The following is a 25,806-nucleotide window of genomic DNA, read 5'->3' on the forward strand; positions in this document are numbered from 1 at the left end:
ATAGAAAATTGAATGAATGGAAGAGCATTCCACAATCGTGGGCCCATGACACCAAATACCTTAGCTTTTGGAATAGATCGCAAGGGAGGCACTTCCAACAGATGTTGAAACACTGACCGCAAAGTGCGGGATAGAACATATGGTATAATTAAAGAACCCAAAACTTTAGGTAATACATTCTAGATTGCTTTAAATATCAACACTAAGATTTTACATTGGATTCTCCATGAAAATAGAAGCAAATGCAGCTTACCCAATAATGCTGAAATGCTGCGGATGGGCAGACTGGATGAGCCATTTGGCCTTTATCTGTCGTCATGTTTCTAGGTTTTCAGAATATCCCTAATGAATATGCATGAAAGGGATTTGCATGGCTACTTCCTTCATTATATGCAAGTGTTTGTCACGCATATTCATTAGGTATAGCCTGAAAATGTCACTTGTTGATGGCCCTGAAACAAATACAAACCAATGCCTTCAGTTTCCTACCCTAGTTCTTTATGATGGAATTGCAAATACAAATGGTCCTGCTGACTGAGATAATTGTACCCATGGGAGAAAACTCTTCCAAAATATGGTACTGTGGAACAGATGCATCCAATACATCTCATCAGTGATTCATATACGTATAACACCTTTCTACCAGGCATAGAAAAACACACACACCATTCACTTACCCCTCAATCAAAGAAGTAAAACGGAAAAGACTATACGACAGCCTACTAGCCACTCAAGTAGCAAAAATAGATAATCAAATCTCCAACCTATTGATAACAACCCCAGACTACAAGATGTTCAGAAAGGAAGTAAAAACTATACTCTTCAAGAAATCTCTTAATAAAGCTTAATACCATGATTACCCCTTCTTACCATCCCCTCCCCAACCCCTGATCCTTCTTATCCCTCTCTTGGAAACGATCTCTGATCTAACTTTGTAACCCTTCTTCCATAACTCTTTTTTGTAATCCGCTTTGAACCGAAAGGTAATGGCGGAATAGAAATCTGTAATGTAATGTAATTAAAGGGCCTAAACTATGCTATGTGTTTAATGCAGGATTTAACAGGTGCAGTTAAATATTAACAATTAGTACATGCTAACAAAGGAAAACCAATTAGTGGGTGTGGTATGGGTAGGAAATGGGCAGGATGAAATGGGACAGGTAGATGTAAAATGCTTCTTTACTCTTTCCCCAAAATACAAGGACCAGGTGCATACGATGAAGCTGCTAAGCAGTAAATTTAAACACATCAGAGAAAATATTTTTTTATGCAACATGTAATTAAACTCTGGAATTCATTGCCAGAAAATATGGTAAAAGCATTAGCATAGTAAGGTTTAAATAATTTTCTAAAAGAAAAGTCCTTAAACCATTAATAAGATGGACTTGGGAAAATCCACTGCTTATTTCTAGGATGAGCAGCATAAAATCTGTTTTACTTGGGATCTTAACAAAATTGAAGAATGGAAAGAAACCTCTAACATTGTATAGACAAAACAAAAACAGGTTTCTGAGCACAACTATGATCAAACAAGGATCGCGAGGAAAAGATCTCAGATTCCTGCACCAACATAGAACATAAATTTAAAGTGGTTTAAGCAGGGATAGGTTCCTTTCATAGGTCAAAAACCTCTCTTAGCTGATCGAAAAAATACTTACAGCAAGTGAATTATGCACTATATATTTGCTCAAACGATCAGCTGTAAGTAAATTAATGCACTTATCTTCGATTCTGACGGGACCCGTTTTGCCAAATTGTTTGACTTTGTTGAGGGACTTTTTTTACGGTGAGTCGGGGAAGCAGGGAGAACACAAAGGTAACGCAGGTCTATTGCGGAGCCCGGGATGGGCTCTGCGATCAATTTGCGTTGCCCTTACGAACTATTGGTCGATCGTGATGGACCTTTTGGGCACCCCTGGACTAGAGTAACCCGGTACTGGCACACCTATCAATTTAGGCTCTTGCAGTTATACCGGCCATATGACAGGCATAAACATGGGCACCTAAATGCAGATCTAGGCGCCTAATGTAATCATTCAATTTAGCTTAATCAGTGCAGTTAATTGAAAAGCACCTTTAAAAAACAATAATAAAAAAAAATATTAGCTGATAGGCATCTACTTTGAGGCACCTACCGGAAAGAAGGTGTGATTAGAGTCAGATTCTTGGTGAAATTTAGGCATCTAAAGTTTCAATGCCTAAGACTGAGGAGCTGTCATTGGTGGGGGTGTGTGCTTTTTTTTCTTTATTTTTCTAATGGGGCAGATATTGTACATGTGTAACATTCACAGCATCTGTGCCCATTAAAAAAATAAAAAATTAGACAGGTAAGTGACTGGGCTTGACCAGTCTCTTTTTTTGGATCGCTAAAAGCGATCACTTTTTTTTTAGTGCATTGGAAGCCATGTTAGAGCATCAATCACTCTACTAGTTTACATGGCATTTTAATATTAATGAGCTTATTTGAATGGTCAGATCGGGGAATGAGCGATCGTGCAGAAAACGAGGCGGTGAGACATTTTCTGCTTAAGGTTGGCAGATGCGATCATCGCTAAAGCTGTTAAAACAGGTTTAGCAACGATCGCTGGCTTTAGTGCATCTGGACCTGTGTAACATGTTTGAAAAGTGCTAGGGGAATACTGATACACTCTAATCTGATTATTAATGTGTTTTCATTACAAAAATGAAAGTACAATTTTTCTAAATATACACTATTATGCAACAGTTTCAAGAAGGTAGATAAAGTTACAGCAGTTGCAGGACATGAAATACAAAGAATACCTGTGCTGTGTATTGGAAGATGTCAGCAATAATGCGCATGGATGGCACAGGAGGGAAAATATATGTATTTCTGACCATGAACTCCTTCAGTATATCATTTTGGATTGTTCCTGTGAGCTTCTCCTGCGGCACACCTTGTTCTTGGCCTGTCACAATGAACATCGCCAGGATGGGTATTACAGCCCCATTCATTGTCATGGAAACTGACATTTTTTCCAGTGGAATTCCATCAAAGAGCATCTTGGTGTCTTCAACAGTATCAATGGCAACGCCAGCCATCCCAACATCACCATGCACTCGAGGGTTATCTGAATCATAACCACGGTGGGTTGCCAGGTCAAAGGCAACTGACAATCCCTGTTGGCCAGCTAAGAACCAAATTTAAAAGAAAAATCTTACATTTTTGTCTCAAAGCAACAGTAAACTACAAATCCTTTTTTTAGAAGACATTTCAAATAGTTCTTAGAAAAAGTACAGCAGTACACTGAAGTCAATTAGTCAATCCAAACAGCATGGGATGCAAGGGCAGGATTAAGGATAGGCAAACTAGTTACATGCCTAGAGTCAAAATGTTTAGGAACAGCCCTCTCAAATATGCTAGTTTAAAAGCTCCCAAGTCATGTTTTGCTCTGGTAAGTCAGCTGCTTACAGAAAAATGTGTATGTAGGGTCGGGGAAAGAGGAAGACCAGAGCCATTGCACTCCACCGAAATCTATTATCTCATCTACTCTGCATAGTCTTCTATTCATATATGGAAGGCAGAGGCTGTGTTCACATCAGGCTCCTACAATTCAGATGAAATAACACAATATTTGTTTTTACACTGGTCAGGTTTTTACATACTTCTGTTCAATCAATGTTGGGATACCAGTCCTGAGTTTTATTTTGAATTTTATTTCATTCAGTTAGTTATTTTCATCTGTTTTGTTTGAATAAATGCAACCTTTTGCTTCCCTGCACCTTTCAAGCAAGCACCGTTTCTCTCTGCCTTTGCTCTAAGCTGCTGCTATTTTACAATAAAAAGCCTCCAGTGATCTGCACCAATCGGATCATCAGAAAACATTGGGATCAGAAACTGCAAAATGAAGAAACCATAGCTACAATCTGTGAGTTGAAGTTCCCATCTTTAAATAATTTATAAATTTCTGATACTCTGCAGAATGTCCCTCAGCATTAAAATTTCCAAATAATTTCACAGAAGTGATTATATAGTTATTTGATTTGATTTAATTTGCAGTGACAGAAATGCCATGTTAGATATTAGATGCTGGACACTTAAGTACCCTATTCTTTTGTTAAGTGTCTTTCACCAGCTCTGCCTGCCTTATCCCAAAGCAATCACAGAAGTTATAAATAAAAATATTTTAACCTTCTTCCAAACATTTCTGGAGTCAGTGGAACTGCCCCTCCCATCCATCTCCCACCTGGAAGCAGGCAAGACATATGAAAAGCCCCTCACCCACACAGGGCAGCTCCATTGCCACTAGAAGCCACCCACCCTATAGCTCCTGCTAAGTGCCACCATTAATGGGAGCCTGAAGGCACCAAATTTAAACACAGTTCAGCTCCTTTGTCACCAGGAGCTGCCCCAGTGGGGTTCCAGCATTAGTAGAGAAGAGGAATGAGTCTGGCCAGCGTGGGAGAGTCACTCCAGCCTCCCCCCCCCAAAAGCTCCTGCTGCGTGCCTAAGGCACAAGCCAAGGTGCGTTTCTTAGCGCACTTCTTTGCACAGTTCCTTGTGCAGCTCACAAAAGCAACTGAAATCCAAATTGAGAACAAGAGCTACATTACCTTTACAACATACATCAGTGGACCAGAGGACAATCAACCATCTGGAACCATGAATGTTCCACTTAACATCCAGTGAAGATCATCATACTACACCAAGAGAGGTTTTCCAGCAGGGAAATGAGCAAGGGACACCCAGCCATCATTCCTTTCCCTACCGGACAACTTCCCTGCAGTTGCTACGCAGTGTCCAGAACCCCTATTTCCTTCCTAAACATGCCTCTAACACCCCCTCCCCCTTGAGATATAGACACACTTGAGATGAACAGCCTAGAAAAATGTCTAGAAAGTAGATTTCAAAAATGGCACATATGCTAACTGCCTCACTGCTTGTATGCTAACTGTCCCTGTTTATATGCTTCTATATTACTACTACTATAGCACTGTACTTAGCGCTGTACAGAGTCACAAAGAGTAAGAAAACAGCCCCGGCTCAATAGAGCTTACAATCTAAACAGGCAAGACAGACAAACAGGATGTCATGGATACAGTTAAGGGGAATGGTTAATCAGCTGGCTGGGTTGGAGGGCAGAGGAGTAGGGTTAAGGATTGAAGGCTATATCAAAAAGGTGGGTTTTCAGTCTGCTTTTAAACAAGGGAAGGGAAGAGGCTTGACGGACAAACTCGGGTAATTTATTCCAGGCAAAAGGGGCAGCTAGATGAAAGGAACGATGTCTGGAATTGGCAGTGGAGGAGAAAGGTAGCGTTAAGAATGACTTATCTGAGGAACGGCGTTCTCGGGGAGGTGTATAAGGAGAGAGAAGCAAGGAGAGATATTGAGGGGTAGCAGAATGAACACACTTGTAGGTCAGCAATAAGATCTTGAACTGTATGCGATGGCAGACAGGGAGCCAGTGAAGTGACTTAAGGAGAGAGGTGACATGAACGTAGTGAGGTTGGTAGAAGATGAGTCACGCAGCAGAGTTTTGCACAGATTGCAAGGGGGAGAGGCGACACTGAGGAATACCAGTTAGGAGTAGATTGCAGTAATCTAAGCGTGAGGTTACGAGAGATTGGATAACATACTAGCCTTGTCACTGCTTATATCTATAATAATAAAATGCTAAGCGCGCATGTGCACTCTCACTGCATGTTCCCTGAGATCTGATCTGTCAGGATGTAGCTGGTAGGAGTGCACATGTGCGCCAGACAAGCCTCCCTGCTCTCCACCTCGTGCCGCTGAAAGGATTCCGAGGAAGGCAACGATGATGAGGGGAGCCGCCGTGGCACATTCAAAATTTAACTTCGGCCCCACACTCGCGGCTCGGAAAATTTAACTTTGGCCCCACACTTGCGGCTCGGCTTGAAAGAAATCGCACCGGCGCTCGCAGGCGGCTGAGGCCCGCAGCCGGTCTGGGAGAAGGGGGCGGAGCTCCTCTGCCAAGTCTGTCCCGGCAGGAACCTAACACCTTGCCACGCGGAGAAGGGGGGGGTGCAAGCTCCTACACAGCCAGTGAGAGAATGTCTTATCCCCCTAAGCAGGAAAGGAAAAGAAGTGAAGAGGTGGATTTTTCTTCCAGGTCCCTCCCAGCAAATGGTGGAGCAAGCGAGGAAGGGGAAGCAGTGAATGGAGGGTTAAAATCCGCTCCTTCTACCGACCGGACAAGTCGCCCCGCTGCGTCTCTTTCCGGGGCTCAGAGGACGCCTCTGAAGGTGGTTGGGGCCGGGGCTGCTCGGTCCATGCATCCAGCTGGCTCTCCCACCAAAGCCCCCCACGGTGGCTGCTCCTCCCGCATCCGGCCCCGCATCCAAAGCTTCCCCGAAGGCTGGCTCCCATGAAAATTATACCTTTCCGTTCAAAGACGCGGTGACAGCCCCCCCAAGAGCCGCACCAGCGTCGGAAACCCCTCCAACGTCACAACGTCAGAGACAAGGCTTCCGACGCTGGTGCGCCTCTGGAGAGAAGCTGCCACGGCGGCCCCGAACAGCAACACAACATTTTCATGGGAGCCAGCCCTCGGAGAAGCCCAAGAGGAGACAACACCGCGAAAAGCTCCAGCAAGGGAGCCAACCTGACCGCGAGTGCGGGGATCGGGTGAGGAGCCGCCGCTGCCTGCGGCTTTGAAATTTGGCAAGGGAGCTGGCCAGAATGGGGTGGGGGACTTTTAAAATGTAAGGCTGCATGGTTTACAGATAAAGGAGAAGGGTTACTAACGGACAGTGGGGAACGTACAAGTAAGAGAGAAGGGCTACTGCTGGACAGGAGGGGAGCAGGAAGTAAAGGAGAAGAGCTACTGCTGGACAGGGGAAGCAGGAAATGGGGGTGTGATGCTGGACAGGGGGAGATAAAAGGAGAAGGGCTACTGCTATATAGGGGGAGCAGGGAATAGGGGGGGTGCTGCTGGACAGGGAGGAGGTAAAAGTAAGGGAGAAGGGCTGCTAGCACCCGTTAATGTAACGGGCTAAACAACTAGTGCTTCTATAATAGCCTTTCACTGTCCATATATGGGTCTTGTCACTGCGAATGCACTAACCTTAGCCACACTAAAATTGGTTTAATAACCTGCCTGCATACCAACCTTTACTACCTGCTTACATACCAACTGTACTGCCTAGTAGTATAAGAAATGCACAACAGGACAATCTCAGAAAGCTAATAATGAGCTTCAGTGAGGGCTTAGTAGAATCAACATTACAGAGAGGAAAATACAAAAAGAAAGACCAGATGTCAAACATGCATCAACCAAAATGCACAACAATAAACAACATCATGGAAAGGAGGCCTACTAAACACAAGATCAATGGGCAAGAAGGGAATATAGATCACAGACCTAATAGTGGAACACAAACTGGATTTTCTAGTGATAACAGAATCCTGGCTCAAAGAAAACAGTGGGGTAATTATCAGCGAGGCATGCCCATCAGACTACCACATCATGCTCCAAAATAGAATGGGGGGAGGGGGGGAAAAGCAGTAATACAAAATTCCAACCTGGAATTCCAGCAAATGAAAACTACTCAGCTAGCAGGAACAGAATGTTTACTTCTGAAAGTAGCGAACACAAGCACAATGGAAATAATGGTGCTATATAAGAACATAAGAATTGCTGCTGCTGGGTCAGACCAGTGGTCCATCATGCCCAGCAGTCTGCTCACACGGCGGCCCTCTGGTCAAAGACCAGTGCCCTGAGACTAGCCCTACCTGCGTATACATTCTGGTTCAGCAGGAACTTGTCTAATTTTGTCTTGAATCCCTGGAGGGTGTTTTCCCCTATAACAGCCTCCGGAAGAGAGTTCCAGTTTTTTCACTACTCTCTGGGTGAAGAAGAACTTCCTTACGTTCATACGGAATCTATCCCCTTTCAATTTTAGAGAGTGTCCTCTCGTTCTCCCTACCTTGGAAAGGGTGAACAACCTGTCCTTATCTACTAAGTCTACTCCCTTCAATATCTTGAATGTTTCAATCATGTCCCCTCTCAGTCTCCTCTGTTTGAGGGAGAAAAGGCCCAGTTTCTCTAATCTTTCACTGTACGGCAATTCCTCCAGCCCCTTAACCATTTTAGTCGCTCTTCTCTGGACACTTTCGAGTAGTACCGTGTCCTTCTTCATGTATAGCAACCAATGCTGGATGCAGTACTCCAGGTGAGGGCACACCATGACCTGGTACAGTGGCATGATAACCTTCTCCAATCTATTCGTGATCCTCTTCTTAATCATTCCTAGCATTCTGTTCGCCCTTTTCGCTGCCGCCGCACATTCCATGGACGGCTTCATCGACTTGCCAATCAGAACTCCCAATTCTCTTTCCTGGGAGGTCTCTCCAGTACCGCGCCGGACATCCTGTATTCGTGCATGAGATTTTTGTTACCGACATGCATCACTTTACACTTATCCACGTTGAACCTCATTTGCCATGTCGTTGCCCATTTCTCCAGCTTGATTATGTCACGTTGCAGATCTTCACAATCCCCCTGTGTCTTCACTACTCTGAATAACTTCATATCGTCTGCAAATTTAATCACCTCACTCGTCGTACCAATGTCTAGATCGTTTATAAAGATGTTGAACAGCACAGGTCAAGCACACCAAGCCCTGCGGCACCCCACTGGTGACGCTCTTCCAGTCCGAGTATTGTCCATTTACCCCCACTCTCTGTTTCCTATGCTCCAGCCAATTTTTAATCCACGCGAGTATTTCACCCTCGATTCCATAGCTCGCAATTTTCCAAAGTAGTCATTCATGTGGAACCTTGTCGAATGCCTTCTGAAAATCCAGATATAAAATGTCGACCGGGTCGCCCTTATCTATCTGCCTGTTTACTCCCTCGAAGAAGTGCAGCAAGTTTGTCAAACAAGATCTGCCTTTGCTAAAACCGTGCTGGCTGGTCCTCGTCAGACCGTGTCCGTCAAGGTGATCAATGATGTGGTCCTTTATCAGCGCCTTTACCATCTTTCCCGGTACTGAGGTCAGACTCACCTGTCTGTAGTTTCCCGGATCGCCCCTCGAACCTTTTTTGAAGATCGGCGTAACATTCACCACCTTCCAGTCTTCTGGAATCTTTCCCGATTTGATCGACAGTTTGGCTATTAGTTGAAGCAGTTCAGCTATAGTCCCTTTCAGTTCCTTGATGACCCTCGGATGGATGCCATCCAGTCCCGGGGATTTATCGCTCTTGAGCCTATCGATCTGCCTGCATACCTTTTCTAGACTGACCGTCAACCCTGTCAGTTTCCTGTCTTCGTTTCCAGCATATAGCCTGATGGGTTCCGGTATGCTGTGTATATCCTCTTCGGTAAATACAGACACAAAAAATGTGTTCAGTTTGTCGGCGATTTCTTTATCTTCCTTTAGCACTCCCTTTATTCCATGGTCATCCAACGGTCCCACCGCTTCCTTCGCAGGTCGTTTCCCCTTTGTATATCGAAAGAACAGCTTGAAGTTTTTCACTTCCTTGACTATTTTTTCCTTGTTGTCTCTTTTGGCCCCTTTTACCATTTTATGGCGCCTGCGTTGATTCTGTTTGTGCTTTTTCCAGTTTTCGTCAGTTTTTTTACTTTTTCCATTCCTTAAACGAAGTTTTCTTGTCTCTGATCGCTTCCTTCACCACTACAGTGAGCCACGCAGGTTCCTTGTTCTTTTTCCTCTTGGATCCCTTATTGCTACGCGGTATATATAGATTTTGCACCTCGGTGACTATGTCCTTAAAAAGGGACCAAGCTTGCTCTAGCATTTTTACATTGCTTATCCTCTTCTTAATCTTCTTCCCCACCATGAGTCTCATCCCTTCGTAATTCCCTTTTCAGAAGTTCAGTGGTGTGGCCGTCGTTCTAAACCGATGTTTCGCCCCTGCATCCAGGTCGAAGCGGATCAAGTTGTGATCGCTGTTTCCCAGCATCACTTCTACTTCTACACCTTGTGCCGGTCCTCGCAGTTCATGTAGAATTAAGTCCAGAATTGCATTTCCTCTCGTATTTTCCTTGACAAGTTGTTCCAGGAAGCAATCGCTTACAGCATCCAGGAACTTGGTCTCCCTAACGCAGCCGGAGGTGCCTAGGTTCCAGTCTATCCCCATATAGTTGAAGTCACCCATGATAACTCTGTTGCCTCCCTTGCAGTTGCGTTTAATCTCATCCATCATTTCTCCATCAATTTCTTTGGACTGCCCTGGGGGTCGGTAGTAGATGCCGATCTTCATTTCCAGTCCATTTGTTCCCAGAATTTTGACCCATAGAGACTCTAGCTTATCCGTCTGTTGTGGCATGTTCTCTCCAGTAGATTCAATTTCCTCTTTGACGTATATGGAAATGCCCCCACCTTTTTGAGCCACTCTGTCTCTGCAGTATAGTTTGTATCCCGGTAGCACAGTGTCCCAGACATTTTCCTCAGTCCACCATGTCTCCATGTTGCCGATGATGTCCACATTATCCCTTTGTGTCATATATTACCCTTGACCTAGATACAGAAGGGTGGGAAAACATTTTGAACCTTATCGCAGAAATCAACCTAAAATTCTCTACATTCTGGGTCTGTGGCGACTTTACTCAGCATGTAGATGACCCTACAAGTCAAAGAGTCCAACGGATAGTCCAACAACCGGAAGGGCTAAACCTATATCAAATTGTGAGGGGGAAAAAACACTCAAAAGGACACCTTAGATCAGGGATCTCAAAGTCCCTCATTGAGGGCTGCAATCCATTTGGGTTTTCAGGATTTCCCCAATGTATATGCAATGTATATGCAGATCTATGTGCATGCACTGCTTTCAATGCATATTCATTGGGGAAATCCTGAAAACCCAACTGGATGAGATCCCTGCCTTAGATGTACTGTTGGGCAGAGAGGAGGATATACTGTAGGTGACTGCATCCGCTCCACAGTGAAATTGCTATGGACAGACCACTACTTAGTAAGTTTCAGCATAAGACACTCACAAAGTAAAAAAACAAGCAGAAGCCTCTGAAACGAGACCAAAAATGTGAAGAGGTTTCATAGATGGTACCAAATTAAAAAACAAACGGGAGATACACCTCAGAAAAATCAAAAACAAAAACATAGACCTCACAGAACAGGTAAGACTCTGGGATGAAGCACTGAACCGCAGTCTAGAGGAAGTAGCCCCATTAAAATTCTGAAAACCTAACAAAAGGAAAAATGGATTCACTCCCTTAGACAAAATCATGAAACTAAAAAGAGAAAAGAAAACTTGAAAGCAAATTGAGGAAATTAGACAACGATGAGGAGACTAGAAAGGCCTGGCTCAAAATCAAAAGAACATACATTAAGAAGATAAGGAAAAGAGAGAATCCCTCACAAAAAAGATCCTCAAAGCCAGAAACTCCATAAAAACCCTATACCAGGTAGTATATGGATTGTTAGGGATAAAAACAGAACGAGACCACTACCAATGCTTCCTAACCAGTATAGAACTCAGTAACTTTTTCACAGAGAAAATAAGAACTTTATAGAAAGACAATGCACTAAATGACAACATATCTATAGACAAATACAAAAGGAAAACTAGAGATAATATGGAAGAATATGAACCCATCACAGAAATCTAAGTGAAAAAACTACCGAGAAGAGTGAAACCAGGCCCACCAACCCTCGACACCTGCCCGATTCAACAGATGAGAGAGCTTGAAGGCCCAGGACTCTCCTACCTTACGGACCTCATCAACAACTCAGTACAGTCTGGATGTTCCACTTAAATGAATACTCTCAGTGCTAGAGAATGACATATGGACAATTTGTCCCCGTCCCTACAGGAACTCAATTTTCACATCCTGTCCCCATGAGTTTTATTGCTGTCCCTGCCCCATTCCTGAAAGCTCTGCCTTAACCGCACAAGCCTCGATCACTTATGATTTTAAAGTGTTTGAGGCTTGTGCAGATGAGGACAGAGCTTCCAGGAATGGGGAAGGCAGGAAAAGAACTCTGTGGGACGGGAAAATGAGTTCCCTCGAAGATGGGGAAAATTTGTTCCTGTGTCATTCTCTATCTAAGTCATCAAACCCATTCTGAAGAATAAAGAAAAAGACCTAGAAAACTTCTCTAACTACAGACCGGTAGCTAACCAGCTGTGGATATCCAAACCAGTAGACAAACAAATATCAAACTTCCTGGAAAACTCATCGAAGCTGGACCAAGCCCAATCAGGATTCATAAGACACCTAAGCAGGAAACTATTCTAGTAGTAGTGCAGGACTCCATCTTTAAACACCAGGCTAATAGAGGAAACGTGCTGATGGGGTTCTGAGACCTCTCAGCAGCTTTTGACCCAATATCATGATGCAGAGAAGTAGGCCTAAAAAGAAAAGCCATGGCATGGATAGAATCATTCCTATCTAAAAGACAGAGTAGAATGGCAGGGGGATACCCGCAACCGGAAAGAAAGACATAGGGGTACCACAGGGATCCGCCATGTCACTCATGCTGTTCAACATCTTGTCAACCATTGAGAAAATTCATCAGAAAACTGGGGTGGGACTGCTACATCTACGCAGATGATGTCCAACTGAAGAGACAGGATGCAAAGACTAAACAAACGATCAAGACAGGCATAGTGAAAATCTTTGGATGGTTTCAAGCAAACAGTCTAGTAGCTAACAAAGAAAAGACAGAACTACTTCTCATAAATAAATGGGGAGGAAACAGCCCCAGTTTTCAACTAACACAAAGGCAATACCATAGAATCAGTGAAGTATGGGGTGAGAAAGCTAGGAGTATGGCTGGATGCAAGCCTAGACATGACAACACAGATCCAATGTATTGTCAAAAACGCTTATGGCAAACTAAACCCTATTTCTCCCTCTAAGCAATGTCCAACATAGTAATATCTCTGGTACTCACAATATTCGACTACTGCAATGCAACCTTGCTGGGGTTACTGAAATACATAATCGGACAAATCCAAACAGAACAAAATGCTGGTTTGTGGACTTCTTTTTTAGGAAATTATCCAAACCTTTTTTTAAACCCTACTAAGCTAACCACTTTCACTACATTCTCCAGCAACAAATTCCAGAATTTAATTACCCATTGAGTAAAGAAATATTTTCTCCAGTTTGTTTTAAATCTACTACTTAGTAGTTTTATTGGATGCTCCCTAGTCCTAGTATTTTTGGAAAGAGTAAACAAGCAATTCACACTACTTGATTCACTTCACTCAGTATTTTATAGACCTCTTATCATATGTCCCCTGAGCTGTCTCTTCTCCAGGCTAGCCACTTTAGCCTTACCTCAAAGGGAAATCATCCCATCCCTTTTATAATTTTCATCGCCCTTCTCTGTATCTTTTCTAACTCCATATATCTTTTTTGAGATGCAGTGACTAGAACTGCACACATTTTTTGAGGTGTGGCCACACCATAAAGCAATTCAAAGGCATGGTAACATTTTTATCTGTATGTTCCATTCATTTCCTGAGAATTCCTAACATTTTATTTGCTTTCTTAGCTGCTGCTGCACACTGAGCTAAGGGTTTCAATGTATCCTCAATGATGACACCTAGGGCTCCTTTTATCAAGCCGCGCTAGTGGGGTTAACGCGCACGACTCTTCATCATGCGCAAACCCCCACGCTGGCCAAAAACTACCGCCTGCTCAAGAGGATACGGTAGCGGCTAGCGCAGCCAGCGGTTTAACGTGCGTTATTCCGCACTTTAAAATGCTAGCGCGGCTTAATAAAAGGAGCCCCTAGATCTTTTTCCTGGGCGGTGATTCCTACCGTGGAACCCTGCATCACGTAGCTATAGTTTGGGTTCTTGTTTCCCATATGCATCACTTTGTACTTGTTCACATTAAATGTCATCTGCCATTTTGATGCCCAGTCTCATAAGTCCTCTTGGGGAAGCGACCAGCGAGAGAGGAGGTGGGGCCGTTGGACGATGGGGATAGGAAGGGAGTGATCAAGGAGGATAAAGAGGTAGCTGAGAGGTTGAACACGTTCTTCTCGTCGGTTTTCACGAGAGAAGACACATCTAATATACCGGACTCAGAGGAGCTCATGAGTGGGGAACAGGCTGAAAAATTAGAACACATAGAGGTAAGTAAGGAGGATGTCCTCAAGCAGATAGACAGGTTAAAATGCGGCAAATCGCCGGGCCCGGACGGGATCCACCCAAGGGTTCTGAAAGAACTAAGACAAGAAATAGCGGGCACAATCCAGCATGTTTGCAACCTATCCTTGAAAACTGGAGAGGTACCAGAGGACTGGAAATTGGCGAATGTCACACCTATCTTCAAGAAGGGATCGAGGGGTGACCCCGGAAACTACAGGCCGGTGAGCCTGACTTCAATTATAGGGAAGATGGTGGAAGCTATGATCAAGGATGGTATTTGCGAGCATATCGAGAGATATGGCCTACTGAGAACAAGCCAGCATGGATTCTGTAAGGGAAGGTCATGCTTAACGAACCTTCTGTACTTCTTTGAGGGAATAAGCAGTCGGGTGGACAATGGGGAACCTATAGACATCATTTACCTTGATTTTCAAAAGGCTTTCGACAAGGTGCCACATGAAAGGCTGCTTAGGAAACTGTGGAACCACGAGGTGGGAGGGGATGTGCACAGATGGATCGAGCACTGGTTGTCGGGTAGACTGCAGAGGGTCGGAGTAAAGGGACAATACTCTGACTGGCGGGGAGTCACAAGCGGTGTGCCACAGGGATCGGTGCTGGGGCCGTTACTCTTCAACATATTTATCAATGACCTGGAAAAAGAGGCAAAGTGCGAGGTTATAAAATTTGCAGACGATACCAAACTGTGCGGCAGAGTTAGGTCTAGGGAGGAGTGTGAGGACCTGCAAAGGGACCTGGACAAGCTGGAAGACTGGGCAAACAAATGGCAAATGCGCTTTAACGTGGAAAAATGCAAGGTCATGCATATAGGGAAAAAGAACCCGTTGTTCAAATACAAATTGGGGGGGGCATTATTGGGAGACAGCAGTCTTGAGAGAGACTTGGGTGTGCTGGTGGATGCATCACTGAAGCCATCTGCACAGTGCGCAGCAGCCTCGAAAAAAAGCCAACAGGATGCTGGGCATCATAAAGAGGGGCATAACAACCAGGACGCAGGAAGTCATCATGCCATTGTATCGAGCTATGGTGCGTCCACATCTGGAATACTGCATTCAATATTGGTCGCCGTACCTCAAGAAGGACATGGCAGTGCTTGAGAGAGTCCAAAGGAGAGCAACGAAACTGGTAAGAGGGCTGGAACACTGCCCATACGCCGAGAGGTTGGATAGGCTGGGGCTCTTCTCTCTGGAAAAAAGGAGGCTCAGGGGAGATATGATAGAGACCTTCAAGATCATGAGGGGCATAGAGAGGGTGGATAGGGACAGATTCTTCAGGCTGAAGGGGTCAACAGGCACGAGGGGGCATTCGGAGAAACTGAAGGGAGATAGGTTCAGAACAAATGCAAGGAAGTTTTTCTTCACCCAAAGGGTCGTGGACACTTGGAATGCGCTACCGGAGGAAGTGATCAGGCAGAGTACGGTACAGGGATTCAAACAGGGATTGGACGGATTCCTGAGGGATAGGGGGATCGTGGGATACTGAGAGAGGTGCTGGGATGTAACACAGGTATAGAAAGCAAACCAAGTAATAAGTATAGAAATCCAACCAGGTCGTGCATGTGCAAGACCGGAGGGTTAGGACTTCGATGGGAAGATAAGACTCAATGGGAAACCAAGGTGGTGACTCAGACAGGCCGTGACCTGTTCGGGCCGCCGCGGGAGCGGACTGCTGGGCAAGATGGACCTGTGGTCTGACCCAGCGGAGGCACTGCTTATGTTCTTATGTTCTTATTTTTTCACAATCCTCTTGCGATTTAACAACTTTAAAGAACTTTGTGTCATCAGCAAATTTAATTATCTCACTAGTTATTCCCATTTCTAAATCATTGATAAATATGTTAAAAAGCAGCAGCCCAAGCACAAATCCCTGGGGAACTCCACTATTTATCAACACATCCGATTAGAAGCTGATCAATGCCATGATATGAAAGTGAAGGACTTGGAGGAAAAAAGCCTCTGAACTTTGTTGAGGAGCAACCTCTCCTCACAACTGGAAAGGGTGATTACTTCATAGGCAAAAAACTCCAAACTTATAGTAATCTCTTATATTATTCTCTTATAATTTAAAGTCACATTTTAGGGGCTAACAGGTATATGTGCAATATATTAAATGCCACTTAACTTGCATGGCCCTTCCATCCAACGATGGCCAAGCGTTTCACCTCGCGGCTGCTTCAAGGGGTTATCAGGACCAGATTTACAAAGCCACTAATTTGTGCTCATTGGGCCTGATGAGCACAATGAGCCTGAATTAGTGCCTTTGCAAATCCAGTCTTTGCCAAAATACCTATAAGAATGCATGTGCATTTTACATATATCCGTGCTGAAAAAATGAACAGCATAGACCCAGTATCATCCATGGAAGTGTTAATATTTCTACATGTAGTTACCCTATTTTACAAACCCAAACATATAAGTGCTGTCAATTATGGACTAAGGCCACAATTTTAATATGGTTTCATTTAACAGGTAAACAAAAAACTCCATGGGTTGTAAAAAAATTACTTCGTTCAACGCTCGTGTGAAACCCCACCCAAAACGAACGTAAGAATAGCCACACTGGATCAGACCAATGGTCCACCTTGCCCTAGGATCCTGTTTCCATGGTGCCCAATCCACAGGTCACAAGCACCTGGCAAAACACAAATAGTAGCAACATTTGCATGCTACTGATCCTAGGGCAAGTATTGGCTTCCCCCATGTCTGTCTCAATAGCAGACTATGGATTTCTCCTCCAGGAACTTGTCCAAACCTTTCTTAAGCCCATCTATGTTAAGCACTGTAAATGAATACATTATTAAACCTAAATGTACCGTTGAGCAGGTATATAAGCCAATTGTACCCTTTCCTCAAACATGTATTCCCTTTGTGAAATTGTGAATATGTGTGTAGATGTTTGTCCCTCCCAACCTACACTCAAAAAACACCCCCTTGAAACTGCTATGTAATGTGTACTTCCCCATATAAACAGTGGATGTCTGAAATTGGTTTTTACACATGTACACTATGTGACATACATTGCATGTGCCAATGCTAGTATTTCCATGTGAAAATTGTGAACAGGGCTTCTAAAATATCCCCAATATGTAAGAAATATAATCTGGAAACACAAAGAAGGTAATAGATTAGTTATATTAATCCTAGTATCTTACCCTTTATATTGTCCCTATAGAACTTATTACTCTCCTCCACCGTACTGAAGCCTGCATACTGACGGATAGTCCAGGGCCTATGGGTATACATAGTAGGGTATGGGCCGCGGCTGAAAGGCTTCACCCCAGGCAATTCCTCAGGCAAGTTCTCTGTGTCCCTCCGAGTGTACAGGGGCTTGATAACTATTCCCTCTGGTGTATGCCAGCGTAGATCCTCTGGATCTTTCCCTTTCAGCTGTTTCTTGGCTAAGGCTGCCCATTCTGGGTGTAAAGGTTGGCGGTGAGAGCAGCGCACGGACCACCCAAGCCTGCAGTTTGGCTGGAGGAGGGCTGATGGTCTGGTGCTATCTGCGAGAATGAGAAGCTGCTGCCTGGAAACAAGGTTCTGCAATACCAGTCGTTTCACCCTCAGCATGGTGCTCACTCCAAAAGTCTGAGCTGAAAGTAGAGAAAGCATTAGGAGACACACATTATATATAAATAAAGTAAATACACATTTAGCATCACGCTACCTACCACCAAACTTGAGTTACCGAAAGCCAGGAATGAAGACTCTTTTATACAAACGGAACGTTTTTGGTTCCATGCTTCCAAAAAGATATCCAATATTTAAGATTAGTTTCTACATATAGCACCTAAAAATATCAGTGCAAAAAAAAAATCTGCTAAGTGCTATTCTGTAAATGACGCTCAAAGTTATGTGACTAAAACCTAGAAACAGTGGAAGTCAGAACACAATTAGTTATACAAAAATTGGAGGAAAAAGCTTCAAAAGTCCCAGTGTCCCCATAAATTGTTGGCATCAATAAAACACCCAGTTTGCCATTTTTCAGTACACATCACGAGGCCTTTTCCTCCAATTTTTGTATGAATGAGTGTTTTGACTTCTACCGTTTTTCTGTTTTAGCCGTTTGTCTATATTTTTGGGGTGTTGTTTCTCATAAAAATGTTTGGCTCAAAGTTACGCACCTTTTATAGAATAGTGCTTAGCAGCCATTTACACCAACAGAAACATGCTGCAAACCCTCATGCCTAAATTAAATATGGATCCCCCCCCTTATTCTACAACTATATACATAACTTGAAATGCCCCCTTCCACCTATGATCCCTTTCCACACCACACACCCCTTTTTTGGACCCACACCTAAATTTACACATGTAAATTAAAAAACAATTATCTCTATTTGCTCATTAAGATTTCAAATATTGACACTAATTGGTTCATTATTCAATTAAATTACATGTGCAAAATGGGTACACGTGCAATTTTTAGCGCTTTTTATAGAATCTGGGGATTAATGCATTCGAAGCGATTTGTTTCTCTGCTTGTTAGCCTGATATTGCACAGGTCATTCATCTATGTAAGGGAAAGAAATTATCAAGTCCTGATTTTCACAAACTGAAATATATTCTACGAAAGGATCACTGAATGCAGAACTTTCCATACAATACCTAAAAGGACATATAATAAAGCCATGTAGTACTATGAAAGCAGCCATTTTACAAAGAGACATGTTCGATATACAGGGAAGCAGCACATAGGACTTTGAATGTGTAAATAGGGACTGATTTGGCAGCCTATGATAGAATTCACGAAACTGGAAGTCCAACAGGAGCCAGATAAGTTGCTGGGCACAAAAACTCTAATTGTGGCATACTGACATAGTTTTAAACACTAAAAAGGTAATTACAATTGGCTCCTGGATCACTCTTAAAAAAACCTAAGTCAAAATAAGGCGGAGTTACAGGGTTCTAAAGTTATCAAAGGAAGAAACATCCTCCTTCTGATTCTGGGAAATATAAAAAACCTTTTACTATTATAGCTAGAGTGTGATGACAGTTCTGTTGTCTGCTCACCAGTAAATCACAACTGGTGAGAAATGAACATCAGAAGGAAGCTATCTTTGGTGACTTTAGCAATAGAGTGGAGTGGAGGAGTAAACTAATGGTTAGTGCAGTGGGCAGGGAACCAGGTTCAATTTTCACTACAGCTCCTTGTGATCCTGGGTAAGTTACATAAATCTCCATTACCCCAGGTATAAAAAAAACTTAACTGCCCCTTTTATCAATCGGCGCTAGAGGTTTTTAGTGTGGACCGACTAGGGGCTAGATTAACAAAGCAAACCGATCGTGTACCGATCGGTTTGCGACCCCTTAACGACCCGATTTCCCTCCGGCCCTATGCACTTACCCCTCTGCTGACCATCCTCTGATTCACGCATGCAAATGAGGGGAACGGCATGCAAAGTAGGCAGGGATGCGATTCACTAACTAAAACCCTGCAACACCGACTGGGCTGGCCGATCACAAACAAGCGACTGCTGAGGACCAGTCGCTGAAGCCCTTTCCGACTGCCCTGCTTTCTGCCACCCTGCTCTATGCCCTGTCAGCCCCAATCTCCTGCTGCCCCAATCTCCTGCTGCCCTGAACGCCTCCTGTAGCCCCTATTCTCCTGCTGCTCTACTCTTGCCCCCCGGCATGACAACTTGTTTTAATCCTCTCTCTGGGCTTTCATTTACTGTTTTTTCTTCATATCTTCTGCTTTGGGGAAAGAAAGAAAGAACCATCTATGCAGGCGAAGAAAAGCCTATGCAGATCTGCAGTCTCCAGACAGCAAATCACTGGAGCTTGGATGCAATGCAGAGGGAGAGCTTAAGTTAAAGAGGGAGGCTGGATGCCGTTCCAACACTCATCTTGCTTCTTGGCGTCGGCGCGTTACACCTTAAAACGCACCCATGTTTTGAGGCTCAGGGGAACAATCCAGGACAGCGTTAGCCGTTTCTGAGCCTCTGCCACCCAGATTAGGGAGAAAAATTCTACAATGTCCCCCACCGTGGTTTCCCATGCTCCGATTTATTGAAAGCTCATATCTTTAAAAGGAAAGGCAGGCTTCAGATCATTAAAAAAAGAAAAAAAACAATCTCTGCCGGCCCGGAGGTCCAGCGCAAGCGCAAACCATCTACAGATGGTCTGCGCATGAGCTGGAATCGCTAAAGAGCGATTGAGGCAGGCAGATGGCGTCGTTCCTCCGATTGCCCCCATCTGCATATTGTAGTTTGTAGAATTCATTGGACCCGCCCAGATCAGGCACAGATCGGGCACTTTTGTGACTGTAGCCCTAGGAAAGAGCTCTGATGCTCACAGGAATTTTATGAGCATCGGAGCATTTACCAGACTAGCCCGCACTAAAAACCTCTAGCACAGCTTGATAAAAGGGGCAGTAAGATTGTTAACCCACTAGAAACAGAGGAAAGAACTTACACACTACCTCAGATTCTAAAAATGGAACCCAAATTTGTCTAAAATTGTTCAAAATCCTTAGAACCACATGCAAATGAGCTGTTAACAAGCAATTATTGATGTTAATTTGCTCTAATTCACTCACCCACACCCCAAAAAGGGGTGTGGCAAAGAATTACATGCTGTGTTATAGAATTGGGGGAGGGGGGCCTGTGCTCCCAAGTTGCATGCCAGGATTTATGTCGCAGTTTCTGCTGGTATAAGTCCTTGGACCCACAATACATGCTAAGCATTATTCTAAAATGAGTGCTCAACCCAGAGCACCCTTTATAGGATGGCGCCAAGCGTGAATTTTTTCCCCTGTCTACTTTTTGGTGCCATTTACTGAATCCGGCCCAATACGTAAACCACTGTGGTCGTACCACAGAAACGAAGCATATCTATTTTAAGCTCAGTTTACTTTGCTGATTTTTTACAACTAATCACATCAGAAAGTAAAAAATTAGCTTGGAAGTAAAAAAAAGAATTAAAAACCTAATGCCAAAAGCAACAGTACACTTCTACTTTTTTTTTTTTTTTGGGGGGGGGGTTGGAGGGGATATACAAACCAATATTGGCTCTACCTTCAAACTCTCTAGTTGTTGATGCAGTGTTAGGAAAAATATTAGGTTGAGATAGTGAACAGAAAAGGGAGTTTGTGTTTGGCTACACTGCTCTATAAAGGACCGATAATCAGGGTCTAGTGTAGTGATTTCAGAGCCCAGAGCCCCATCTGATGGCAAGAGCAAAGCTGAGCTTGGGAAAAGAAGTATGAGCACTATCTCAGATCTTTTGTTTGGGCACAATGAAGTACAAAGACACAGGTCTTAGAGACTCCCAGACGAGCGCTGAAAAGCAGAAAAACACCTTTTGGGGGACGGGGAAAAAAAGCACTTTGACACCAGCTGGTTTTCATTGTTAGGCAAATAAGAGATCTAAGAAGCAAAAATACTGCTAGCTGGATGATAGTCTATTCCACCCAATCCTACCTATAACACCAGACAGACACTGTGCCCTCCTTCAGCAGGGACATCATACCTCCCAGGAGGGTGCAAGGAGAGGAGACAGCCAAGCAGCTTAGCGCTCCGGCATCCACTCACATAGCCAAACGCTGTGTTCCCCTCTCGTTTTAGATTGTGCTAATTCTTTTTATTATGGACAGTATTTTACTTAGGGTTTATTTACCTTTGGAAACAGGAAAATGTCTGCTCTTTCAAATGCTCTGTTTGGGGAAACAAAGCAAAACAAGGCTAGGTTTGTCTGCACAGCTGGAAACGAATGAAGCTATTAAAACTTGTTGAACTTCACATAGGTCATTGCAGTCTCTTGTTTACTTTCAGGAACTGCGACTACACAGCTCTGTGTCCGTAGCAGACAATTCATGCTCATTTTGATGACATTTAGTCATATGTTGATGATATCATTGAGTCACATGACATCGGGTGCCATGTTTGTAGTCCTAATAAATGAAGGTCAGATTCAGGTAACATTGTCATTTGTCATGACAGCTTTTATATGTCTTGCAATAGTAATAAATTTGATTATGATGAGATTTAGTCTAGAGAGCTTTGGAAGAGGACGCATGAAGCGTCGTTGGAAAAATCTTTAATAGGAACAGCTAATATTTAAAGTACTCAAAGGAACACCCTTCAATGAGGAGCAGCCGCGGGAATCCCAGCCCACCGCACCAACGACTCAGCCATTCCTCTCGAGCATCTAACAGGGGCTTGCTTATAGGAGTTCAAAGCTTAGTTTCAGGATTTCTAGGAACAAAATGATATTTTCCTTAACAGAAGGATTTAATAAAGAAGCTTACTTTTTATATGCTTGAGTACCTGACTGTAAAACCGCTTAGATCCGGAGATGGCAATTCTTATGTTCTTATATAACCTTGATAGGTGGTATATAAAATCCTAATAATAAACCTATAACTATTAGGGTGCTAATATCAATATCAACTAGCCTTCAGGGTCTGGGTAAAACCAGGATTTCCAGGATCTGGGGTAGAGTTACCATATTGCTCCAGAAAAAAGAGGATGTTTTGAGACATCCTTGTTTTATCTCTACTGAAAGCATTGGAAATAAAGAGGACACACAGAGACATAGACGCCGGAACGGCATGTGGCCTCCCCAAAAATTGGCGATCCAGCTGTAATTTAAAATTTTTCCTTTAAATCTCCTTCCCTCCCTCCCTCCCCCCAGCGGAACCCTGTGGCACAATCTCTTCAGCTCCGGACTGCCCCCGGGGTCGCTGTTATTTTAAATGTTCCAGCAGCCATAGTGCAGCGTCTTCTGCAGTCGGCCAGCCCAGGAAGTCTTAATTCAGCAGCAGCCCGCCTAAGCAGGAAAAGGAAGTTGCTGCTAAATTAAGACTTCCATGGCAGGTGACGGCAGAAGGCTCATCTCCTGAACACTGCGCTGCAGCTGCCGGAACATTTAAAATAACAATGAACCGGGGGGGGGGAGGTGTGGGGGGAGTCCAGAGCTGAAGAGATCATGCTGCAGGGTCCCGCTGGGGTCAGGAAGGAAAGAAGAACATATGCTGCATGGCATGCCCGCCATGGGCTGGGGGTAGGGGGTTGGGAAGACAGGGAGAACAGATGCTGCACAGGCTAGGCTAGGCTGGGCTGGGCTGGTGGTGGGGAGGTAGGGAAGAACAGATGTTGCTCGGGCTGGGAGGGGGTTGGGAAGGACAGATACTGCACAGACTGGGAGGGGGTTGGGAATTACAGATCCATGGGTTGGGGGATTGGAGCGAACAGATGTTGCAAGGATGGGGTGCTGGGAAGGGAGAGAAAGAGAGATGCTGTCATTGGGGGAGGGAAGAGAAAAAGGACATTGTTGCACAAAGGTGAATGGAGTGGGAAAGGAAGAAAGGGGAAGAATTGTTGGACATGATAGTGGTGGAGAGGAGAGAAAGAGGAATATTACACATGGGAGGGAGAACAGATGTCTCAAAGAAGGGAGAGATGTCAGATTCTGAAGAAGGGTGATGGAAGGAGAGAGCTTTCAGATACTGGAAGGGGAAAGAGAGATGCCAGACCAGAGAAAGGAGAGAAGAAAGAGATACCAGACTGTGGGAAGGAGAGGAGAGAGATGCTAGACCATGAGAAGAGGGAGGGAAGGAGAGAGAGATGCCAGATCATGGGAAAGGAGAAAGATGCCAGACTGTATGAGGGGATACGGAGGAAGACATAGATTTTAAATCACTGGAGAGAGAAGTAGGAGATGGTGCACAGGGATGGAGGGGAAGGGGAGAGAGAGGGAGGAGATGGTCCACATGGATGGAGGGGAAGAGGAGAGAGAGGGAGGAGATGGTGCTCCGCCAATGGTACCCAATGCAATTTTGTGTGACAGGCATATGCTGCAAATGAGGCCACTGCTGCAGCTTTAATGCCTGCAGAAGCCACTTCGAAAAGCTTCTTTAAGATCATATCCACCCTACAATCTTGGGAATCTTTAAGCATTACTTCTCCTTCCCTAGGGAGGGTTGTGCGCTTGGTGACCTGAGCTACTGCCGAATCCACCTTTGGTTGTTCAAACAGCTATTGAAATTCCGGTGCCATAGGATAAAGCTTAGATATAGCTTTAGTCAGTATAAAATACTCTCTGTTCTGTGACTAGAGCAGTGAGATCTGGATGCGCAGGGAAAATGAATGTCAGAGCAGAGCGACTCATGACTGTACACTGAGGTATTGAGGACTGTACCATGTACCGATCAGTTTGCGACCCCTTAACGACCTGATTTCTCTCCGGCCCTATGCACTTACCCCTCTGCTGACCATCCTCTGATCCGCGCATGCAAATGAGGGGAACGGCATGCAAAGTAGGCAGGGATGCGATTTACTAACTAAAACCCTGCAACACTGACTGGGCTGGCTGACAAGCGACTGCTGAGGACCAGTCACTGAAGCCATTTACGACTGCCCTGCCTTCTGCCGCCCTTCTCTCTGCCCTGTCAGCCCCGATCTCCCACTGTCCTGATCTCCTGCCTGCCCTGAACGCCTCCTATAGCCCCTACTCTCCTGCCGCTCTACTCTTGCCCCCCCAGCATGGAGACTTGTTTTAATCCTCTCTCTGGGCTTTCATTTACTGTTTTTTCTCCATGTCTTCTGCTTTGGGGAAAAGAAAGAACCATCCATGCAGGTGAAGAAAAGCATATGCAGATCTGCAGTCTCACAGCAAATCACTGGAGCTAGGATGCAATGCAGAGGGAGAGCTTAAGTTAAAGAGGGAGGCTGGATGCCGTTCCAACACTCATCTTGCTTCTTGGCGTCAGTGCGTTACACCTTAAAACGCATCCATGTTTTGCGGCGGAGGGGAACAATCCGGGATAGCGTTAGCCGTTTCTGTGCCTCTGCCACCCAGATTAGGGAGAAAAATTCTACAATGTCCCCCACCGTGGTTTCCCATGCTCCTATTTATTGAAAGCTCGTATCTTTAAAAGGAAAGGCAGGCTTCAGATCATTAAAAAAAGAAAAAAAAATCTCTGCCGGCCTGGAGGTCCAGTGCATGCGCAAACCATCTACAGATGGTCTGCGCATGCGCTGGAATCGCTAAAGAGCAATCCAGGCAGGCAGATGGCATCGTTCCTCCGATCGCCCCATCTGCATATTATAGTTTGTAGAATTCATTGGACCTCCCAGATCAGGCACGGATCGGGCCCTTTTGTAAATCTAGCCCTAGGTAAGAGCTCCGATGTTCACAGGAACCTTATGAGCGTCGGAGCATTTAACACACCAGCCCGCACTAAAAACCTCTAGCACAGCTTGATAAAAGGGGCAGTAAGATTGTTAGCCCACTAGAAACAGAGGAAAGTATTATACACTACCTCAGATTCTAAAAATGGAACCCAAATTTGTCCAAAATTGTTCACAATCCTGAGATCCACATGCAAATGAGCTGTTAACAAGCAATTATTGATGTTAATTTGCTCTAATTCTCTAACCCACACCACAAAAGGGGGTGTGGCAAAGAATTACATGCTGTGTTATAGAATTTGGGGCGGGGGCTGTGCTCCCAAGTTGCATGCCAGGATTTATGTCACAGTTTCAGCTGGTATAAGTCCTTGGGCCCACGATACATGCTAAGCATTATTCTAAAATGAGTGCTCAACCCAGAGCACCCTTTATAGGATGGCGCCAAACGTGAATTTTTTCCCCCGTCTACTTTTTGGTGCCATTTACTGAATCCGGCAAAATACGTAAACCACTGTGGTCGTACCACAGAAAGGAAGCATATCTGTTTTAAGCGCAGTTTACTTTGCTGATTTTTTACAACTAATCACAT

General features: G+C 44.4%; 1 protein-coding gene across 4 annotated transcripts in view; it reads right to left on the bottom strand.

Moving 5' to 3' along the window:
* Window positions 1-25,806, bottom strand: part of MMUT (methylmalonyl-CoA mutase) — a 90,094-nt gene that overhangs the window by 63,267 nt on the left and 1,021 nt on the right. For 2 of the 4 annotated variants that reach the window (XM_033935892.1, XM_033935890.1), the window contains exons 2-3: window positions 17,238-17,675; window positions 2,782-3,149 (exon numbers count right to left, since the gene is read on the bottom strand). In XM_033935892.1, coding sequence (XP_033791783.1) covers window positions 2,782-3,149; window positions 17,238-17,652 — 783 coding nt within the window. In that variant the 5' untranslated portion in view covers window positions 17,653-17,675. Of the gene's footprint in view, window positions 1-2,781; window positions 3,150-17,237; window positions 17,676-19,429; window positions 19,476-21,702; window positions 21,910-25,806 lie in introns of those variants that run through there. The other 2 variants (XM_033935891.1, XM_033935889.1) reach the window with 2 other exon arrangements.

This window comes from Geotrypetes seraphini, chromosome 3, assembly GCF_902459505.1.
Source record: "Geotrypetes seraphini chromosome 3, aGeoSer1.1, whole genome shotgun sequence".
Taxonomy (NCBI): domain Eukaryota; kingdom Metazoa; phylum Chordata; class Amphibia; order Gymnophiona; family Dermophiidae; genus Geotrypetes; species Geotrypetes seraphini.